The following is a 21,520-nucleotide window of genomic DNA, read 5'->3' on the forward strand; positions in this document are numbered from 1 at the left end:
CCTGCCCCCTACCCCAGGCTGCTTCCAGCCCCATCCAGCCTGGCCTTGGGCACTGCCAGGGATCCAGGGGCAGCCTCAGCTGCTCTGGGCACCCTGTGCAGGGCCTCCCAGGGAACAATCCCTTCCCAACATCCCATCCATCCCTGCCCTCTGGCACTGGGAAGCCATTCCCTGAGTCCTGTCCCTCCATGCCCTGTAACACAGGCACTGCCCTCTCCTGACATCCCTTTTTCCACATCCAGGGCAGCTGAACACCACTTCACTGGCAGCAGAAAGTGGGGGTGAAGCATCCCCCCAGGCTGTATTTTGGGAGTTCGGCTGCTCTGCTCCATGGCTGGTGCCGGGGCGGGCACGAGGAATTCGGGAGTGACCCAGAGCGCGGCTGGCTCTGGAATCGTCTCCATCGGAAGAGGCTCCTCAGGAGCCCGAGGCTGACCCCGCTCACTGAACGTTTCCATGAATCATCGGCTTTTATGGAAATCCCGGCGTCCTCTCCCAGCTGTTTCCTGTGCACTGCGCTGCCCGCAGGGGTTGGTTTCACTTACCAGGACTGAGCGGTCATTTTAATCACCGTGAAGTTCTGAACAAAGAACCGCATGTGCCTTTGGGGAAACGTACCCAAAAAAGGATCCTCGGGAACAGCTGGAGGGCATCCGGGAAGGGTCAGACGTGGAGCAGGATTTGGGTGTAACCAAGTAGCAGCACGGCCTCAGTGGCTGCCAACGCCATTCTGTTTGCTGATGTCTGGGTTTGGGGGTTGTTTTTGTGGATTCCTTCTAAAAATAACCCCAGCACCTCCTTGGAGAGTGATGGAAGCAGTAGCCGGAGCTGGATGAGGCAGGAATTCACCCGCTCAGACACAGGGAGAACTTGGATTTCTGATCCCCAGGTAAAAGGTTGGTTCAGGAGACCAGGATTTTCTGTGAATTTGTGTTCACAGAAATCCTTTCCTCTGGCTGGCTCTGGGTAAGGAGAGCCTTACCTGTTCCAAACCTGCTGAAGATCCACCTGACAGGGAAACTGTTTCTTGCCCACAGGACTTCCACTGGGAGAGGATGTGTGTGTGTGCCTGGCCCCGGCAGCAATGGAGACGTGGGGAATCCACAGCTGGGCAGGGCCATGCAGGAGGGCTGTGGAACATCCCCTGCCCGGGATCTGTAGAACAGCCTCTCCCCCGGATCACAGCACGAGTCGGGGTTCATGTCATGAGCATTTAATCCAAAGCCAGCACCTGAAATGCCTGGAGAGCAAAAACCCAGGCAGGCTCCTGGCACAGAGCAGGATGTGTGGAGGAGATGCACACATCCCAGAAGGGAAAAGTCTCCAAGGATCCCTCTTAGCCTGACCCAGGGAAAATGAGGCCGGGACCTCAAACCTCATGATCACCATAGCCCTGAGAGCACGAGCAGGACACTCAGTGCTCAAGGTGTCCTGCCCCTGGATCCCTGGCAGTGTCCAAAGCCAGGTTGGATTGGAGCAGCCTGGGATAGTGGAAGGTGTCCCTGCCCATGGCAGGGCTGGGATGGGATGAACGTCTTAAAACCTCTCACCTGGGGGGTTGGAAGGTGGGTGAGGACACGTTCCTGCTCTCTGGCCCGTGCCAAGGTCAGCGCTGGCTCTGCTCCGTGGCTGCTCAGAGAGGAGGGCAGAGGGGAAGGCTGGCGGTGCTGCCTCTGTGTCCCCAGCTCTGGGATCCCTCCGTTGGCTTCGCTGCTGCCAGGGGAACCCCAGAGGAGTCCTGAAACAAAAAGCAGCCGCGGGCCATCCCGAGTCCATTGACAAAGGCAGACGGAGCTCCCTGATCAGAGCCAGATGTCAGAGATAACATCTCTGCTTGCTGCTCGTGGTTTCCTGGACGGCAAAGCACCACCGTGCTCTCACCCCGCCCGGCCACGCGTCCTGAGCATCGTGCTGGGTAAAAGTGTGGAATCCTGGAGGGCTGGGCTGGGGCTGGGCTGGTGCTGAGGAGGGAGGAAGGAGGGTGCTCTCTGCCCAGGGAGGATGAGTTTTATTCCCTTGGGACAGTGGTGGCAGTGCCAGCCTCTCCACTCTGTGCTCCTTCAGTCACAGTCACCCCACGCGTGTCCTCAGGCCAGGTGTCTCCTCAGCATGGAGGGCAGGCTTTGAACCAGCTGGCAGAAAGATGCTGAAGATGTTTCCTGTTTTAGAGGTGTTGAGGCATAGAAAAACCTTCAGGCTTTGAACAAAACCTCAGCTTCTCAGCCTCTAAATCACTTTAAAATGGGACCTCAGGCATTTGGGTCCCAGCTCCTGATTGCTCCATACAAACCTGGGGTCCCGAGTCATGGAGGAATTTTGGGAAGCTGCACCAATCACTGATCAGGGGTAATTAAATCTGTGAGGGCCCTTCAGGAGATTCACTTGGTTTGAGATAATTTTGCTGTGGATTTCCCCTCTTGGCTCCTGAGCACAGGCCCTGGGGCTGCCCAGCACCTGCAGGGCCTCAGAGGGACCAACATTCCAGGGATGGGGCAGCCACAGCTTCTCTGGGACACCTGTGCCAGGGCCTGCAGGAGCTCAGGCCATGGTGAGAAACCCTCATTTTCCCTCCCCCCTCTGGGGTCATTCAGGGCTGTCCCCCGGAGCTGTCCCAGTAACTGGCCACTCCTGGGGAATCATCAGCTGGTGGCTAATGCCATCCCTCGAGGCTTTGATCCATCCTCAGCTCCCAACAGCTGGAATTCGGGTGTTCAGCCGAGGCTGAGACTGCGGGGATGGGGCTGCTCTGTCCCCATGGCCCAGGGCAGGACATTTGTCCCCTCCTCACCTTGGTGGCTTCTGGTGTGTCCAGAAGAGAGACAGAGAGCCGTGAGTGCAGGGGAGGCTCGGCTGGGCTCTGCAACACTTCCACCTACAGAGGAAACCCAGAACGGCAGCGGGAGCAGCCGCGGCATCCCGGGAATGAGGAGTCCAGAATCCCTGGGAATGAGGGGTCCAAAGAACCCCCCGGGAATGAGGGGGGTCCAGAACCCCTGGGAGTGAGGGGTACAAAGAACCCCTGGGAGTGAGGGGGACACAGAACCCCCCGGGAATGAGGGGGACACAGAACCCCCCGGATGATGTGGACACAGCATCCCTGGAGCCCCAGGGGATTGGGAAGCTGGAATGTCTCTGCAGGGTGGGGACACGAGCCCCTCACCCTCTCCAGCAAACCCATCCAGAAGGATTCTCCATCCTGGGACAAAAACGGTCACTTCTGCCAAGTTTTTTTCCTTCCACTGGAATATAAAGACTTTTTTCTTCAGGCCAGCTTTACTAATTTTAACTTCCTTTTTTTTTTTTTCAATGGTCCTGCTGGGCTGTGGCCAGGCAGGAGGAGGGGATGGAAAGCTGTTTCCTCTGCAAGAGTGTTTTTTCCAAAGGGGGATGTGATTGCCAGCCTGGCCAGGGGGGTTTGCTTCCTGCCCCAAGGAGCTTGGAAGCAACAAGGAGCATGGACAGGAGAGTCACAGACTTGGCCTGATGTGAAGTCATGGATTTCATGAGCATTTCCTGGCAGGAGCAGCAACCAGGGAAAGATTTCCTGGAAAAGGGGCCCTTATCACCTCCCCTGCTGCCACTCACCTGTGGGGTTTGGGGGGGACTGAAGCCCTGAGAGGGACCTGTTGGGCCGATTTCCATCAGAAATGTTCTCACATTGTTCATTTTGTCTCTTCCCAAACCATCCAAAGCTCCTGGCCCACGCTCATCCTTCTGATATCTGTAACAAAGCTGAAAGTAAAGGACAAGCAGAACAGTTTGCATGAAATGCCTTGAAACCTTTGCATCTTTTTGTTGAAAATTAGTAAAAAAATTTTAACAAAATCCTTTTCTCAGAGAAAAAGCAACTCTGAGACCCACCCAGGCAAAGCCCTGTGCCCAAGGAGAGCTGGCTGGGACATTTTTCTGTTGCTGTGGGTCTCAGATGTTCAGAGCCCAGTGGCAGCACCTGATCTCCAGCAGTGTGGCAGAGGCTGCAGCACCACCCAGGGCAGGAATACTCCAGATTTCCCAGGAAAATTGTCTCAGCTACTGAGATACGAGCAGAATGTGGCCTCAGGTGACTCCTGGAGGTCGGTACAGGTGCTTGAAGTCCATCAGCCCTGTCAAATGACTCATTTCTGTGGTTCAGAGCTCCATGAAAATACAGGGACGCTTCAAAATTCAAGGACATTTCCAAGTCCTAGGAGAGACAGGAGCTGTGGTACAGGGACATTCCGGTTGCTGTGCCCAGCAGCTCCCCTGATGAGTCCTGCAGGGAATGGGGCATCGAGGGGCCACAGCCCCTCAGGACTCTCACCTGCCTCTTGTCCCCCTGCAGAACCCACACAGGCCCTGAGGGCCAGGCTGGGACTCCCAGCTGGGAGCTGCTGCTTTCCCCTCAGGAAGTGCCTCCTGCACATCCCAGCGCTGGCACAGCCCTGCTGGGGGCCAGGCTGCCTGCCATCCATCCCTCCACCCACCCATCCACCCATCCCTGGCTGGGGATGGGATTTTCCCCCAGGGAAGAACAAACTCTGAACTCCCTGCTGGGTTGCCTGGGGCAGCAGGTGCTGCCCTCTGTTCACAGCTCCAGCTGCTCCAGCTGCTCAGGGGAGCAAAGCTCTGGAAGCACGGAGGGGTCACTGGTGCTCCCACAAACCCAAGGCTGAGCCCTCCACGGGTCCCTCCAACACAAACCCCAAATCCAAGACAGTCAGCGGTGCTGCTCCTCCAGACCCAGGGTTTTCTCTCTGCTCTGGACTCAGCATTTGTGTCTGGGGGAAAAAGCTCCTTCAATTTCCGTAGCAACGAACACATTTTCCTGAAAGCAACACACACAAAACAGTTGTTACAGATTGAAAAACAGTGGTAACCAAGGAACAGAAAGAGACATTTTATCTTTCCCTCCTCCAAAATATACATTCACTTTCTGCATTTCCAGAGCAGCTGCAGAGGGGCCCAGCAGGACACAGGGCAGACGTACCAGCCACGGAGCTCCTGCTCAGGTTTCCTCCCCTCTCTGAGGTCTGCAGAACAACTGCCCAGCGAGACTGGCACTGCCCTGGTGCCAGGGACCAGCCCGCAGCACTGGGCTCTGCAGGGGGACACTGCGATCAGCCTCGGCACGAACGGGGAGAGGCCTTTTGGGAGAGCCCAGGGGCTCCGGGTGCAGGACAGCCAACGCCTCTCACCTGCGGCTCCAGGGCTTGGCACCACCTGGGCAGCAGCTGGAGAACCAGATCCGAGTCCTTCGCTCCCTTTCCAGCTCTCATTTCCCACAGCAGGCACAGCTCCAGGAACGTCCCAGCAGCTCCTGCTCCCAGCGCAGCACAGGGAATGTCTCCCCTTCCCCAGATGGGCCACAGGGAAGGGGTGGCTCAGCCCCAGGCTGTGTCAGCATCACACCTGCAAGAGGATCCCCCCTTCCCTGCCAGCATCCTGCCACTGCAATGAAAGATGGGGATAAAGCCCTGAGACCTGAGCCCTCCAGGAATGGCATCTGAACAGCTGAGAGCAGCTCCAGGGGAGAGGGGCAGGGCAGGGAGACTCCAAACTCCCCAGGGGCAGCTGAGAGCCAGGGGACAGCAGCAGCCCCTCCCTGGCTCATCCATGACCATTTATTGCAGCTGCTGCGTGGCCGCCCAGCTGCACCCCCAGGACACAAACATCCGAAGATTCCTCAGGTTTGCCCTCCCAACAGTAGCACATCCACAGCCCGTGTCCCACTCTGGCACAAGGGTCAAGCCACGGCGTGTAAGAAAACCAAGTTCAGTTTCCACACATTTGGCATCCAACAGGCAGTAAAAAAAAAAAAAAAAAAGCTTTATATTTTATTTCTTGTAAAAATCTTTGAACACATGCAGACTAAAACCAGTGTAAGAAAGTCTCCACCATGTTTAAACAAATAACTATACTTAAATATAAGCGTCTGCAATTGACTGGTATAAAAATAAGGTACGTTTTGCTTTTTTACAGAAATCCTTTCTCCAGTTCTCAGCTCAATAAACAATACACAACTCTAATACATACAGTGAACCTGATCGTTTGCCACCTCTGGGATACTGCTAAGGTATTATGTGCAAAAGTTGATAACAGTTTCTTTCCCAAAAGAAAAGTCTTCTACACCTTTCAGAAACCGAGATTTGGGTTGAAGCTGCCCCAGCCCCGTGCAGTCCCCGTGCCGTGCCGCAGCCCGTGGGCTCAGCGCCGGTGCCGGCCGTGCCCGAGCGGCCGCTGCCGTGGTGCTTCCCGCCCTTGTGGGAGCGCTCGAAGGAGCGCGAGCGCTCGCGCCGCTCCCGGTGGTGGCCGTGCTCGTGCCGGTGCTTCTTGGCCGCCTCCGAGTGCTCCCGGGATTTGCTCTGCGAGCGGGAGCGGGACTTTTTCCGCTTGTGGCCGTGTCTGCTGGCGCCCTTGAGCTCCTCGCGGCCGTGCTTGGCCTTGGCGTGGGGCGAGCCGTGGTTGTGGTGCCGCCGCGGGCTCCCGCTGTGGCTGCGCGAGGCGGCTGCGCGAGCGGGAGCTGTACGTGCCCGACAGGCTCCGCCGGTTGTTGTAGCTGCGCGAGAGGAAAGGGTTACAGCGTGTGCCCAACACCAGCAAAGTCAAACAGAAATCAGCGCTCAGAGCTTCCAAGCTACTGGAAGAAATCAGACTTTGCCCCACAGGGATGAGTGAGGGAGGACAGAGAATGTCTCGGGACACACAACCTGCCCCATGGAAGGCTGGGGTCAGTGATGTGGCATTTAAGGTCCTTCCAACCCCAACCACTCTGTGAGTCTTTTAGCTGAGCTCATTTGAAAACAAACAGCTCAAACTAAAACCAGAATGCAGCACCTTTTGTCCACCTTGTCAAGGGTCTTCCCTCAACAGCAGATCACTAACTGGGTATTGCCTTTTTCCTTCAGCAATGCTTTGGGGAACACTGAGATCCAAGCTGGCAGCCTCCAATTTAGATGTGAGCCTGAAGATTCTTCGAATATTCCCATCTAAAGGCAGCAGCTCTCACTGCATCCCCCTCTCCCCGTCCCAGGAGAGGGGCAGAGTCCTGAAGAGCCAGGCACTGCACCAGGGAGCACTGACACAAGGAAGCTGCCACACCTGGAGCACTTCTCCCCCTTCCAAGGGCACTGTGCTCCCAAAGACTGCTCTCACTTGTAATGGTATCCTTGTGAAGACTATCCAATGAGGGAAGACTAACCCCAGCCCACCTCAGACTCCTCAGGTACAGTGCAGTTAGGACAGGCTTAAGCTTCCATTTTACAGCCTGAACTCTTAAGAGCTGCTCCACACCCACAACCAAGAGCCTGAAGTCAAGCCAAGCCTCCCCCCTTTTGCTGGGCAGCACTTGGGAGTGCCCCTGGCTCTGAGAAGTGCAAAGCCCTGCTGAAATACCCTGTATTTACAGGACTAAGTGTGACAAAACCCACGAGCCCCCCAGTGCAGCCCCCCAGCCCCACTCACTGCCTGCGGGGGGTGTGGGAGCGGGAGCGGGACTTTGTCCGGGAGCGGGACCGGCTGGCGCTTCTGCTGCTCCGGCTCCTCTTGCTCTCCTTCCGCAGCCTGCGGGACAAACCAGCACTGCTCAGGCACTGCCACCCCAGCGAGAGCTCCCCAGGAGCTCCCTGGGCTTCAGCTGAAAGCACTGCTACTGAAGCCTTCTCTTACCAGGAGGGGAGTTTTACCTACCCATTGTAAGGGCTCTTTGACGTTTGCTGCCTCTCTTCTGGCTCTTTTTTGATGGTTTTGGTATTCACAGACACTGGAGATTTCTCCTCAGCTTTTACTTCTCTTGGGGAAGCTAAGAATTAAATTTCAGTTCAAAGTTAGCTCTTTATTCATCCTTTGTCATAAACACACTGTACATCCCTGAGACACCTTCACCAGGACTTGCACTAAGTGTAGATATGAACTCCACAGCTATTATTTCATCCCATCTCTCCATTTATATTCCCTCCTGGAATGGGATAGTCATGGGGACACCCTCTGCCCATGAAGGAGGAGCAGCACTGTGACCTTCAGAGCACACAGCCAGGCTCACGTGGGGCCAAAAGGTACAAAAAAAAGCTGCCCTCGTGGCCCACAATACAGAATTGTTACCCTGATACTTATTTCCAATGCTATAGAGAAAGGATTAAGCCTGCCCAGCAAAACTACAGATTTCATCTTTACATTAATGGCACAAATACAAATGAGCAACAAATAAAATCATCTAGTCAGGATGTCAGTGTGTCTCTAGACAGTTGGTACAGCCCAGAGGTGGATTCCCCTTTCATGGAAGGGCTGTTAAGCCCACCACAGCTCCTGCTTTCAGACTCTCCCAACCCTGGCTCCCTCCTCACAGAAATGAAACACTTTCCTTGTTCAGTGAGAAATTCACACTTCCCAGCCCAAAGACCTCTGAAAACTCAGGACTCTTCAGGAGAAACCATGAGAGTTCAGACAGACTGGCAGTTCAAAATACATGCTCCAATTCATTCCCTCTGATGCCAAGGCAGTGCTGGGCCTGTCCCTCCCCCATTTCCTGCCCACCAGCTGTCTGCCCTCACTGCACCACACAGTTGCCAAGTACATTAAAAACAACCAGTGGAGGGAATTTTCACAGATACCTGCTGCAAAAAGGGGCCATGAAGGCTACTGCAGCACCCTCAAACCAAATCCAGACAGGCTCTCTTCACATCACAGAACACACAGCAACTCCTGCTTCAGTCTCTTAAGGGTGCATATTATTCATGTATCACTCTCTTATCTGGGGAAATATGGCATAAAGCATCCCTTTTCCCTCTAATCTGGTTTTAAAATCTATGTTAAAAAAAAAAAATTGCCTTGCTGCTTCATTCTGTGAGAAAACCTGAACTGTCTAACAGCTCAAAAAGCAAACCTCCTTTATTTTTACACAAATACTTATCACACAGTATCATGCAAGTTTCTGTTCAGAAAACAAGCTTACATGGTTTGGATGCAGGAGAAAAGCCACCCAGCGTTGAGAGTGCTGGAGTTCCATCTGGATTTAAACCTTTTGCCTTCAGTTTTGCTTCCTGTAGTGCCATTTTCCTCTTTTCTACTTCTTTATCCAGAAATTCGTAATTGGGCTGTGGAAGTAACAACCAGGTAAGAAGCTGAACTAATGTAATTCATATTTTCATCTCCTTTTACTGAGTTGGCTTTTAATGATCTGTCCAGTAATGTAACTTCCAGAATTTGTTCTCTCCTTCGAGGAACCTTCCCCATTAGTACATCTGTATTAGTCATTCCCAAACTTTTCTGGACCACCATAACTCAGCTCAAGCTGCACTGAGCCTCAAGCAAGAAAATCCAAGATGTCAAACTCACCTTCTTTCTGGTATAAAGCTTCAGAGTTGTTAGGCAGATCTCCTGAATCTCCTCTTCTGTGGTGCCAAAGAGCAGAAACCAGTGGGGACGGGTAGGCAGTGGGATCTGAAAATCGAACAAGGGGAAGCGTAATGGAGATTTCAGGCCAGGTTTTGCTGAAGTATTTCCATGAATTTTCTTTAAGCCAGACCAGCAGCAGTGCTCAGGGCAGCCAGTGCTCACCTGCAGGGCTCTAGCAGCGAGGTAAATGCACGCGCACGCGATGGTCTCCGGCTGGAAGCGAACGAACACGTTCGTCCGGAGGCTGTCGTTCATGTAATTCCTAAAAAACAAAGCAGCAGAGGTCGGATCTCCGGTTTGCTTTTCTTTTAGAGGATAACAACACTGGAGACTCAATTGACTTTATTATTTTTTCTGTTGTTATATGAAACATGTGATTTCTTTTGGATGACTGTGTTGGATGTTTACATGTGTCACTTCGTACCAGTATGCACCGCTGCCACTGGTTTAAACCCAAGGCAGTAACGTACAGCAGTAAATTCAAGAAGTGTGGAATGGTTACTCCCGAGGTTAAATTATCCTGGGAAGTGTCCACTGAGTTACAATTTAACTACTTTGCATCCGTCCAGCTGATTGTCTTAAACACCAAAGGGTTTGTATTTAAAAATCAATGTAGAACTCAAGTGCCACCAGGAGAGCAAGGTGTATTTTCAACCTACCATGTTCCAGAGGCTACGTGCAACCTACGGAGTTCATAAAACTCCGACTGCATTTTAATTTTGTGTGCCTTGAGTCACATCAACTTCATCCAGGGAGATGCATCCCATTTGCTCACTATTGGAAAAGACCTGTGAGTTAGACCTGGACCCCCACTCCCCTGAGCTCCTGTTCTTGCACAGGGCTGGCACTGCCAAGCAACACACGCCCAGAGATACCGAGAACAGCAGAGTTCCACGGATTTCTAAATTCCCAAGCTATGGGAAAGAGGAACAGCAGTCAGTCAGTGAGGACTCTACACCCCCATGCCCAGCCTGGCTGCTAAGTGAACATGCTGCATGCACTGTCCTCCTCTGTTTAACTCAAGTTTAAATGTTAAATCAACTAAAGAAATGCTGGTAGAACCGTCCCCCACGTGTCCTTTAACATACAGCAGGTAGGCAACAAAGACATCGAGAAACAGTTGTAACAGTTACTTCTAGAACCAAATATACAAATCCTGGCGCCAGGACAGAACTAGGAGGTGCTGCCCGATGGCAGTGAACTCGCTGAGGCTTGCACTGGCTTGGCTGGAGAGAAGGGCAGCCAAAGCAGCCATCCCCAGGTCATGGGCTGAGGTGCAGAGGGCAGAGCTCTATGACTTACCAGCAGGGACTACCCTTCAATCAAAGAGTAGAAAAAAGAACAAAGTTAAATTGAGTTCTCCATTGCTACGCTGGAATCAAGCCATGAAAATAGTAAGCAGAAACAAGCACCACAAAATTTTCCAAATGTATTTGGGTGGTAACTTACATCTCATTGCTTTGCATAGGGATCAGTAGGCTTGTTATTTCTGCTACTATTTTCCTGGCTAGGAAAAGAATGGAAAACAGCAAACTTACCAGGCTGTCTGTACCAGGGTTTGATTACGTTCACATTCTAGGACTTGTAAATACATAACAATGATCTGAGGAATAAGGGGGGGAAGAGAAAAAAGACTCAGTTTCAACATATAAAGCAGGAGTAGGGAAGTAAATATATACATATGTTAAAAAAAAAAAAATCAAGCACTATGCCCAAGCAATGGGGGCTCCTTCTCTCCAAGCACACACTCTCATGTTACCCACAGACAATTCTTATTTCACTACTTTTCCGTGCTTTTCACACCAGCCACCTTCACCCTTTCTAAGGGAAATGACTTCTACTAAAGTCAACAGGGCTGTTTGCCCAAGTACTCTGGCAAAAACACAATTAACTACAGAGGAATAAAGAGAAGAATCCAGGTCGTTCTGACACCTGTGTTTCTTGTTCCACAGCTCCCAGTGATGCCACCAAGGTAGAGTAAGAATTACAATTACATTATTGTTGAGAACTCACCTTATGAGGATGCTTGACATGAACACAAAATCCCAACTCCTTCAGTACCCTCCTTTCTGCTTTGATTACTTGATTTTTGGTGTTTATGTAGTTCTGATCAAGTATCAGGGGGCTTGGAGTCCTATAGTTTGCAAGAAATAAAATCAAAACTGTTTTGCATATCCAAAAATAACGGCAACTCTGTTTTCCCTTCCAACCAACTAATGGCAACAGAAACCGGTTTTCAACTCCTGCAAGCAAGTTTAAGCATTAATCTTGTGCTGTCCAAGTTTAGATAAACTAGTTTAGTTGCTGCTTTTGGCTAGCTAAAGATTAGATGGCTGAGATTAAAAAAAAATAACCTTCTGCTCCTGTGTATGCAAACTGCACTGCTCCAGCTGCTGGAAGGAGTTGGCTTGATGGGGCACGCCCAAGAACATTTCCTCTCTGCGGCAGAGGTGGCAGGAGTCCTTTGCCAGGCAAGATTTCAAAGCAGAAGTAAACCAGAACAGGGTTCTTACTGGTATTAAAGTAGCAACTCGTGCTTTAGAAATGGCAGTTTCCTATGCAGCTGGAAGAGCAGCTGAATGACCCTTCAGAGAAGCCAGCCCTGCCCTGTGATGTGCGAAAAGCTGAGTGAAGCACAGAATCACCCTGGGAAACGGGGACAGATCTGCCTGGGACTCTGGGCCTGCACCCTCTCCAGCTGTACCAGGGATGTTCCTGCTGTTTGCATTTGCAAAACAACAGCTCATTTAGAGAGAGATTTCAAACTCCAGCACAGTCAAGCCCTAATTCCTTCCAAATCCAACCCCTGAACTGTCCAGAGCATGTTTAACCACAGTAACCTTCTGTACACTTTATGCACAGGTGTCACACGCCATTGCATATTCTTTGCTTTGTCCGTGCTTAGACTCGACCTTTCAACATTCCACATGGGATATTTTAATCCACTTCCTCCTGAAGACAGATCAGCTTTTTCCCTGCAATATGCCTCACACATTCCATGTGCTTTCCAAAGCAGAATAATGTATTTGCAGCTCATTATGCTCTAATAAACCACAGTCTGTACATGATACACCCCAAGCACTGGTGACAAATTTATTTTACATTACCTTCAAAAGAAAAAAAAGTAATGCAAAGTGGATTCAAAATACAGTTTTTGTTGTATCAGACAAAATATTTCACTGCCAACCTGCAAATTCCACGAGTGGATCTTACTTCTCTTCCCTGATAGGTCACAAAGCAGAAAAAACACTCAAAAAAACAAGGTTCCCACCCCAGGAAGAAAAGGTCAATTTAATGACAAGGCTGGATGAGCTCCCCAACTTCAACAATCCAGTTTATGGCATGACCTCTGCAGTCACCTGGACAGACACGGATTGCCACGGGCAAAGGACACAACAAACCTCCCTAATAAAAGCATCTTGTTGTACAACCATGCACGTGAAGCATGAGCTGTCCCTGCTCTTCCCAAGGGGCTGAGATGCAGCGCCCAGCTCTGGAATGAACGACTGCAGCTTCCTGGTACAATTCAAGTACTGACTCATTATACAAATTACCAGGTTTTCCACGTTCCATCAGAGTAACTTCTCTAGTTAAGTGTGTTACTCTCACTCATCAGGAAAAGTTAATTTTCAGCTCCTCTAAATAAAACCAGACTTGGGGGATTTTTTTGTTTTGTTTATGGTTGGCTGTTTTTCTTTTCTCCCCATAAATTAACTGAAAAAGAAAAGGTTTTCAAGCCTCTTTAAGGTAACTACTTCAGTGAGGAGCTGATTTTGTCTGAACACTCCAGTACTACAGAGATGGGCTGAACACAGTGCTCTGGAGTGGGACAATGGAACAACCAAGCTCAGTTCTTCCCATCAGTGAAACTGATTCACTTCCAACCCATTCCTGTCAATTTTACTTGTGTTGATAATGTTTCCTTCAGTATTTCTCTCCTCAGTTTCATCTTGAGATCACTGGCATTAACAGGATCTGCAGAGCAGCATCCAGAGTGAGTTCAGGCATCCAGGCTGTTTGTTAGCAGAAAACTTCATCACAGGTAGGAGATCTTGGGTTAAACACTTAGGACAGCCATGACTTCCAGTCTATTAAAAAAATCTCCAGTGGGACTGCACAGGACCATCCAACACCCCCACCTTCCACAGGACCCTGCATCCCCTGAGAGCTCTGAAGTTAAGGTGGCTCCAAGTGCAGCAGGACAGACATGAGCCTTTACTGTAGTTTAAGTTTTCACTGTCCTCACACAGGGCCATGGGATCAGCACCAACAGTTCACACTTGGCACATGTTCCACAGCACAGGGACAGGAAACCCAACATACCAAGTGTGCTTTGCTTTACTCTGCTGTCCCACATTCCTTTGGTCACAAGTCCTAGAGACCTACAGCCCTAAGGAAGCCATGAAAACCATCAATTTATCCAGACAAGATTTCCAAACAAATGCAACCTTTTATCCACTTATGGAAGAACAAAAATCCCCAGAAGGCTTAAGTGGTTTACTGCACCTTATTACTGGCAAAAGTCAAGTTCTCCACTGCATTGATTCGTTAATTTAATACTTTTGCCATAAAATCCGCAAGGCTGGTAAATAATCATTTACAAGTCAGAAACTTCAGAGATTCCCCTTTGAAAAACTTCTTTGCTTTCTACTAAGAAAAAAGAGGAACTCTGCCACTGCATTTGCTGCACTTAATTCTCAGTCCAAGAATTATCTTAGGGTCAAGTAAGAAACCAGAGAAAAAGAATTTGTAAACTTATATATGAAATATAAGCTTCAAACCCTGTACAGCCAAGGAGTCTTGCAAATTCTTACTTGGAATCTGTTCCTACAGACCAGCACTAGAGCTCCAGGCAAGACTTTATCTTTAAGAACAGAGCACACAGTGGCCCCTCTGGGAAGTCAATCAAACACTTAAGATGCAAAACTTGATTGGGATTTAGATTGTGTAACAACCCAAAAGATTAACACACACTGTAATGTGTTTGTAACAGTAAATAAATTAAAAATACCTTTTTTTTAAATCACTCTGACAAATGAGACCTAAGTTCTCCACACAGCTGCAGCTTCATTTGGTGCAATAATAAACTTTGATGGCTTTGACGTGACTAATACTTGGAGGAACAGTGCCCTGCGTGGAGTTTTGTTCCTAATGAGCAAAGCACTTGTGACAAGTACAGCAGAGCACCAGCACCTCATTTCAAAGAGCAGATATCTGTTATGCTGGTCAGCAAAAGATCACCAGTTCTCTGTTTGTCTCCAGGATCACAAACACAAGCAGCACAGGTTTGCAGGACAGTCTGAAGGCACTAAGAATGTGTGTCATTAACGCAGCCCCACTGCAGGGCCCCTGAGTGAGGAACAGCTGACTGAGCACCTCAAAGCACCATGTGAGATTACAGCACCACACGAGTCACATTTCCAGTCTCAGGACTTTCTGCAGCTTTCAGGCACAGTTAAAAGAAATATAATCAACTTCAAACTACATTCTACAAGTTAAACAACAGTTGCACTTTGCTCAGAACACAGAGGTTTTGGCACACAGTTATTTAAAAAGCAGTTTTTCCATAGTACGAGCTTTTCTCCATGCACACAAACATTTTTACATGCAGTTCTACATCACATATGCTCGTCAAAGATCCCAAAGAAAATATGCTTGTCCAAAACACTTATTTAGCTTTTTCTTACTTCTCAGCATTAGAAATACCACCTCAGTTGACTACATGTCTCATAAAAAGAAAATTCCAATGCAATTCCCAGTTCTGCAAACAGGTACATAGAAGGGACTGCTTACATCATAATTGATAAAAACGTACAAATTCAAGACTTCCGCACCCTTGTTTTACTGTGAATTCAAACTGCAATTATACAGAGCCAGAAAGTGGAACTAAGAACCCAAAACTGGTTAAGAAAGAAAGCAAAGCCTACCCAAACTACCCCAAATGTGTGCAGGTTAAGAGCTTCAGTTAACAGAAATGCTAGACTGAAAAAGAAAGTACAGCAGCCTGTTTCAGTTCTGGGTTGTGTGTGAGAGACTAACTATAGCCTAAGTGTTAGCTTCAGTAAAAAATAAAAAAGATTAAGCTAGTATTCTAAAAACCTGGACAGCAAAGAAAAAAGCTTATAACAAGATACAGGAGTTCTTCCAAATGGTTCACCAGCGGCCAACCTGTTAGTCCCCCGATTCCAGTGACCTATGCTCAGAGCACTGGCTTCTCCTTGGGGATTTTCGATACTTCACTCACTGTTGCCATGACGACAGCTTCATCTTTATGTACCACTCCACATCACCCAGGCTTTGGTAAATGTAGCTGGTCGCTGTATAGTCGGTTGCAAGGGAAAAAAGAGTTGAAGTTAATAACGTGTACAGGTGATGGAATTGTCAGCTTGTAAAAAGTACAGAAAAACGTTTACATCCTGTTTGCTAAAAAAAAAAAGGGGAGGGGGTGTGCAAGTCTGAATGTCAGACTGCAGCATTTTTAAGGTTCATTTCATGCAGATTCACTCAGAATCGCAGAGCAACAATACCCATTTCTCCCGAAAATAATGGGTAGCAGTGCACGATTTCTCTGGACATGATGCACTTTAGGCACCACGTAACATGCACAAGTTGGGATTTGGAACAGGCTAGCTGGAAAGATTTAAATTCACAGGTTAAGTTCAGTTTCTCTGATCCTTCACACAGCACAAAGAAACAACTAATTTGTATTCTTGATGCAAAGAAAAGCAAGGCATATGATTAATTAACCTTCACTGCCTGGATGGAGGCCAGAACGTTACTAATCACTGAGCCTGCTCCAGTAATTCCAATAACCAGACTCCCTTAATAACTGCGAAGACAATCCCACTGAATTCACACCCGGCATAACTCCACACAGCTCTCTTGGGGCCATCAGGGATAACAGCTTTAAAAGCCAGACAGAACAAAGCTAAATTCCAAAGGATAACACCGACTCTTTCTTCTTGGATCTAAAACTAACTAGAACAGCACCATCAGGAGGCAATAAAAGCCGAAGCTCTGGCTTCAACAGAAGCATAACCAGGATAAAGACACCAACAAACAGCTGGTTTCCTTCGGGATTTCTACTCTGTTTCTCAGAAAAGGTTCAACAACACTGAAGTTTAAATTCCTGCCGTAACCTGGTGACACACGGCAGAGAAATAAAGTATGAATTTAACAGCGTAGCTGAAAACAAAATCCTTTTGTAGCTACAGAGTACCTAGAACTTTAAGCAATCAGCCACCAGAGGCAAAGTTGAAGCCTCCAATCCCAGACTGCAATACTGCTGCCCGACAAAATTAAGGAGATTTGTGTTTAACAGCAACTTAGAGAACTCCTTCCCTTCAACCACTCCTTGCTCCTTTCAAGGCATTGTTAATTTGCTTTACACGTGAAAAATGTTGCTTTACACACAAAAAGCAGCATTAAGTCCTCATAACTTGGACAGCTCTACACCACCTGCACAGGCACACGGCACCAGAACAACGCAGCTCACACTTTCTGCACCTAAAAATGCCTTCAGCCTCCCATACTCAATGGCACATTCCTCACCATTAAAGCTGCAAACACTGCAGGCCAAATCAGACCTTTCTTCAGGTACTCTCTAAAATGGCTTTTTTTTGAAAGTAACACTATCACCACTGAAAATTCAGCTTCTTCTTAACAGGTACTTTCTTAGCACCACAACCACACTTGGGCAGCCACAGACTAATGACAGAAAAGCATCACAACTGCTGAATACGCTTAAAAATCTGGAGAATACGCAGCAACTTGCTAACTGGCCACTCACACCTAAGACTACCTCACAACAACTACAAGACATCAAAAAAATCAACAAACAGACCTGAAACCACAACCATGAATGTAAAACTAGAACAATACCTGTCAACCATAACCTGTAGCTAAATCAACAACGAAAACGGGTCTACCACGTGAACAAAAGCAGAAGCAGCCGGGATTGCACTGTACTGCCTACACAGCAGCCAACGGGCACTCCCTTCTCAATTTTAGGTCGTTGAACTTAGCCTGGAAAAATACTGTGAATTGAGAACTGCGACGTACATTAGTGGTAACAGGTGCTTATGCTCATAACGAAGCTGATCTTACCTTTTTGCTCTTAACTGCCGCAAGTGATGGAACACGTTGATCACGTCCCTTATCCGACGAGGCGCCTCTTCGATTTTGGACGCGAGATTGATGCAGGCCATAGCAACAATCTGAAAAGAAGCCCCGTTTCCGTTAAGCAAATAGCTTTTAACCCAGATAAAATCAGAATTACATAACTAAGAAGCAAATCTGCCGGTCTGGAAGCGAGCGGCCTGTGTAGCGCGTGGCCGCCCCATCCGCCCTCCCCCGGTACCCTCGGGCCGCGCTCACCTCGAAGCTGTGCTTGACGAAGGACTTGGAATAGAAGAAACGATGGAACAGCACCTGCCCCGTCGCCATGGCCACCTGTGAGGGCAGAGGAGGAGGAGGGAGAAGGAGCCGAGTCAGTGCCCTGGCCCAGCCGCCGCCATTTTGTGTGAGGCACCGCCGCCCCCCCCGCGCCGCCTCACGCCCTTCCCGCCGCCACAATGGCGGCGCCCGCCCTTCCCTTCCCTTCCTCCCCTGCCCCTCCGCAAGCCCCGGCAAGGGCTCACCTGCGGCAGCCGCAGCAGGATCCCGGCCGCCTGGATGAGCTCGCAGCCCAGGATGCGCAGGTCGGTCTCGCACTGCAGGTCCAGCCCGTCCTGCATGGAGGGGGTGGGCGAGAGGCGCTCCTCGGGGATCAGCGAGTGGTCGATGGTCAGCGACACCTCGGAGTAGAGCCGGTCGCCGATGAGGATGCCCGGGGGCGGCGGGGGGCGGCGGGACGGGGGCGGCAGGCGCGGCGGGGCCCGGGTGCGCGGCGGCCATGGCGGCGGAGCGGGCGCTGGGTCTGGGTCCGCTCCCGGGAGCGGCCGCGCGCCGACTGCGCGGCCCCGCGCGTGACGCACCCGCCAGCGCCGCGCGCGCGGGGGACGGCGGGAAAAAAGAGTCCGCGGGACACGCCCCGGGACCGGGAACAGGGAACGGGACCGGGACAAGGGATCGGCAGCGGGACAGGGATCGGGAACGGGACCGGCTTGAAACCGGTGCAGAGTAACTGGGTGTGCGCCGCAGCAGCGAGGGAGCGGGAACGATGCTGGATGAACTGCGGTGTAATCACAGCTGAAAAGGATCGTTCAGGGTCAATCCACTGCAGCCGTGTCATGGGCGGAGACACGGTACAGAATAGGTACATAAAACACAGCAATAGCGCTTAGGTGGTTAAGCAGGCCTCGTGTCCTGGATCAAAGCCCTGTCTTAGAGCTTTTGGTGCTCGAAATACGTCACATAAACAACAAAAAATCCCCAAACCTGAATAAAAAGAAGGTGACTGTGGGCAAAAGGTGGGCTGCGCCGTTCCAGACGGGAAACGTCCAGCGGAAAGCTACCTCCAACTTCATTTATTAAGGAAAAGCAAAATAAAAATGAACCAGCTCCTGCAGTTTTAAACGCTGTGGGTAATAAATTCACAATAAATGAAACATTCCCACATGGAGCAGCCGCTTACCGCCCTCACGGCGGAAGAGCACAGCGGCCGCGCACTCCGCACCCGCCGCTGCCTCCGGGTACCGCGCGCCCGAACGCCGCCCGGGCGGCGCCAGCGGTGGCTCAGCGCTCGTGGCCAGGCCCGCCTGTCGCGACATCCCCCGCTGTCGCGACCACACGGGACGCGGCGAGCGGGAAAGCCCCGGCGGTTGCGTCACTTCTGGGAAAGGCCGCAGCACAGCCCGCGCCGCGCGCCGCAGATCCCTCCGCCGCCGTAACCGCACGCGCGCGCTAACTGGGAAATCCCGCCCCCCGCGCCGGCCGCGGCCTCTGATTGGCTCGTTGGGTTTGAGTGGCACCGGCCCCTCAGAGGCCCTGCCCGCCATGTTGTGTGGGGAGCGGGCGGCGGCCCCGCCCCGCCCCGCCCCGCCCCTGTGCTCGGGGGTCTCTCGGGAACGGTCAGAGACTCCCAAGAGGTTGGAAAAAACCTCCAGGATCGAGTCCGAGCGGTGCCTGTTCTCCACCTTGTCCCCAGCCCAGAGCACTGAGTGCCACATCCAGGCCTTCCTTGGGCACCTCCAGGGATGGGCACTCCACACCTCCCTGGGCAGCCCTTGCCAAGGCCTGAGCCTCCTTTCCATGGGGAAATTCCTGCTGATGTCCACCCTGAGCCTCCCCTGGCCCAGCCTGAGGCCGTTCCCTCTCCTCCTGTCCCTGTTCCCTGCGAGCAGAGCCCGACCCCCCCCGGCTGCCCCCTCCTGTCAGGGACTTGTGCAGAGCCACAAGGTCCCCCCTGAGCCTCCTTTGCTCCAGGCTGAGCCCCTTCCCAGCTCCCTCAGGATCCACGGGATCAGCCGTGAGGAGGGGGCTGAGGTGCTCCAGGTCTGCTCATCCTCCTCACAGGGTGTGGAGCAGCGCCTTATTTTGTGTCATGGTTACAGTCATTAATAAACTTCCCCATTTTTACAAGCACGTCCTTTAGAAAGCTCTCCACAGTGTGATTTTTATCCTTCTTTTTCAAAAATAGTTCGGGGCTTGAAAGTCTGTAACTATCACCAAAGTAGTTAACGGAAATAAAGCATTTAGTTGGGAGCAGTTATATGTGCAGGTTCATGACTCAGCAGTGATTCTGGCTGTTTGGAAAGGACACTATTTATTATTCAGTTATTTGGAAGAGTTCACCCAATTTTCCTGGCCCTTTGACAAGCTCCCCTCCTATAGCCGTGTGCTGTACGATCCCTGGGATTTTAAAAACAATTTTACAGGGAATAAAAAAAAAAATCTCACCACCAACCTGGAAGAGCACCGGCCTTTTAGAAACCTGGAACAGTCTTTGGAGTTGTCATAACAGAGCCAAAAAAAGTCCTGTGAACCCACAACACTGGTGCTAAACACCTCTGCAATGGCAAAAAGCAATTTACAGCCCACAGAATGCACTGAAGGTTAAAGAAATAGTAATGAAAAGGAGAGCTGGGAAAAGTTGAGTCAGTTCTCTGACCCTCAGATTATTCTGAAGTGAAAATCCTGGGTTTACGTGGTATTTGCAGAAGGCGAGCAGCACTTTCCATTTCCCTCCCACCGCGTGCCAAAGGGGCTGGAGAGGAGGAAAAACGAGTCATGGAAGCAGCAGGTGTCAGCGCAGTGGAATTTGCCCTTTTTTTTTTTCCCCCATGCACACACCCATCATTTATTGGTTTTAATGTGCTCCAGTTTTCCAGGTTACACGTTGATATTTCAAAAAGCTCAAAAAGAGATTTGTATTTGCTCTTCTTCTGCAGCTCAACGCTCCTGACCGTTCTTACCGATCCTTGATGTTTTTATGTGGATATTTTTGAACTCAATAAAGATGAGCAGTGCCTTGTCCCCTCGGCAGCAGGAGCAGTGCTTTGTTGCCAGGACACTGCTGGAAAACAGCATCAATCAATAATTGCTGCTTGAGTCATGATGAGGCATTAACTAGCCTGGTTCTCCTGGAACCCTTCGGCCTGGAACTCTGCAGGCCACGGAAGCTCCTCTTCAAATCAGTTGTACACAAATGTAAACTGATTTTGTTCTTCCAGGTGTCTGATTGCAGTGAGAGACACCAAAGCTGAGCGATAAAAAAAAGGGAAAAAACAAAACACCTCATGGAAAGCGAGTTTTGGACATCCCAAACCCTCCTTCTGGTGGTCAGTGACATCACCTCAGTGCCTAAATCCCTCAGGATTTACAGGCTTGGCAGCAAATGTTTCCCGGAACAAAATACAAAGGGTTTCTTAGCAAATTACTACAAATTACAGTGTGCAATTACCTTAACAAAAAAGAAAGGATTATTTTGGGAAAATAAGAATCCTTGACGACAGAAAAATCTGATTTCCTTGAGGAATGATGGCTGTAAGAAAACAACGTGACAGGAATTTAGGCAGGAAACTATTTTGACATGAGCTGATATCTAAAAGTTTCTGCTGTCATATCAAATAGACAAGACTCAGACAATGCAGAATATGCTTAGATCAACTTACTGATCAATTTACTCATTGAATTCTAAAATCTCCAAGTAAAACATTAGTTGAAAGTTGTGTAGTTTTTTTAAAAATCAAACAATTTAGGAGATTGACTT

The 21,520-nt window shown here is 50.1% G+C and overlaps 1 protein-coding gene and 1 long non-coding RNA gene across 2 annotated transcripts; both read right to left on the reverse strand.

Moving 5' to 3' along the window:
• Nucleotides 1-1,197: 1,197 nt before the first annotated feature.
• On the reverse strand, nucleotides 1,198-3,726 carry LOC109144366. Its single transcript, XR_005602584.1, has 3 exons — nucleotides 3,586-3,726; nucleotides 2,789-2,872; nucleotides 1,198-2,159 (listed from the first exon to the last, which is right to left on the reverse strand). It is a non-coding gene; the product is annotated as an uncharacterized LOC109144366 (long non-coding RNA).
• A 2,068-nt stretch (nucleotides 3,727-5,794) lies between these two features.
• CCNL1 (cyclin L1) lies at nucleotides 5,795-18,256 on the reverse strand. The gene is given in 13 exon segments (XM_039556824.1): nucleotides 5,795-6,209; nucleotides 6,212-6,479; nucleotides 6,481-6,535; nucleotides 7,441-7,539; nucleotides 7,666-7,777; nucleotides 8,927-9,068; nucleotides 9,310-9,414; nucleotides 9,532-9,631; nucleotides 10,908-10,972; nucleotides 11,383-11,503; nucleotides 17,476-17,585; nucleotides 17,746-17,820; nucleotides 18,009-18,256. Coding segments are annotated over 13 exon segments (1,374 nt in total). The 5' UTR covers nucleotides 18,105-18,256; the 3' UTR covers nucleotides 5,795-6,183.
• Nucleotides 18,257-21,520: the final 3,264 nt, after the last annotated feature.

The sequence above is a fragment of the Corvus cornix genome, chromosome 9, assembly GCF_000738735.6.
Source record: "Corvus cornix cornix isolate S_Up_H32 chromosome 9, ASM73873v5, whole genome shotgun sequence".
In the NCBI taxonomy this organism is placed as follows: domain Eukaryota; kingdom Metazoa; phylum Chordata; class Aves; order Passeriformes; family Corvidae; genus Corvus; species Corvus cornix.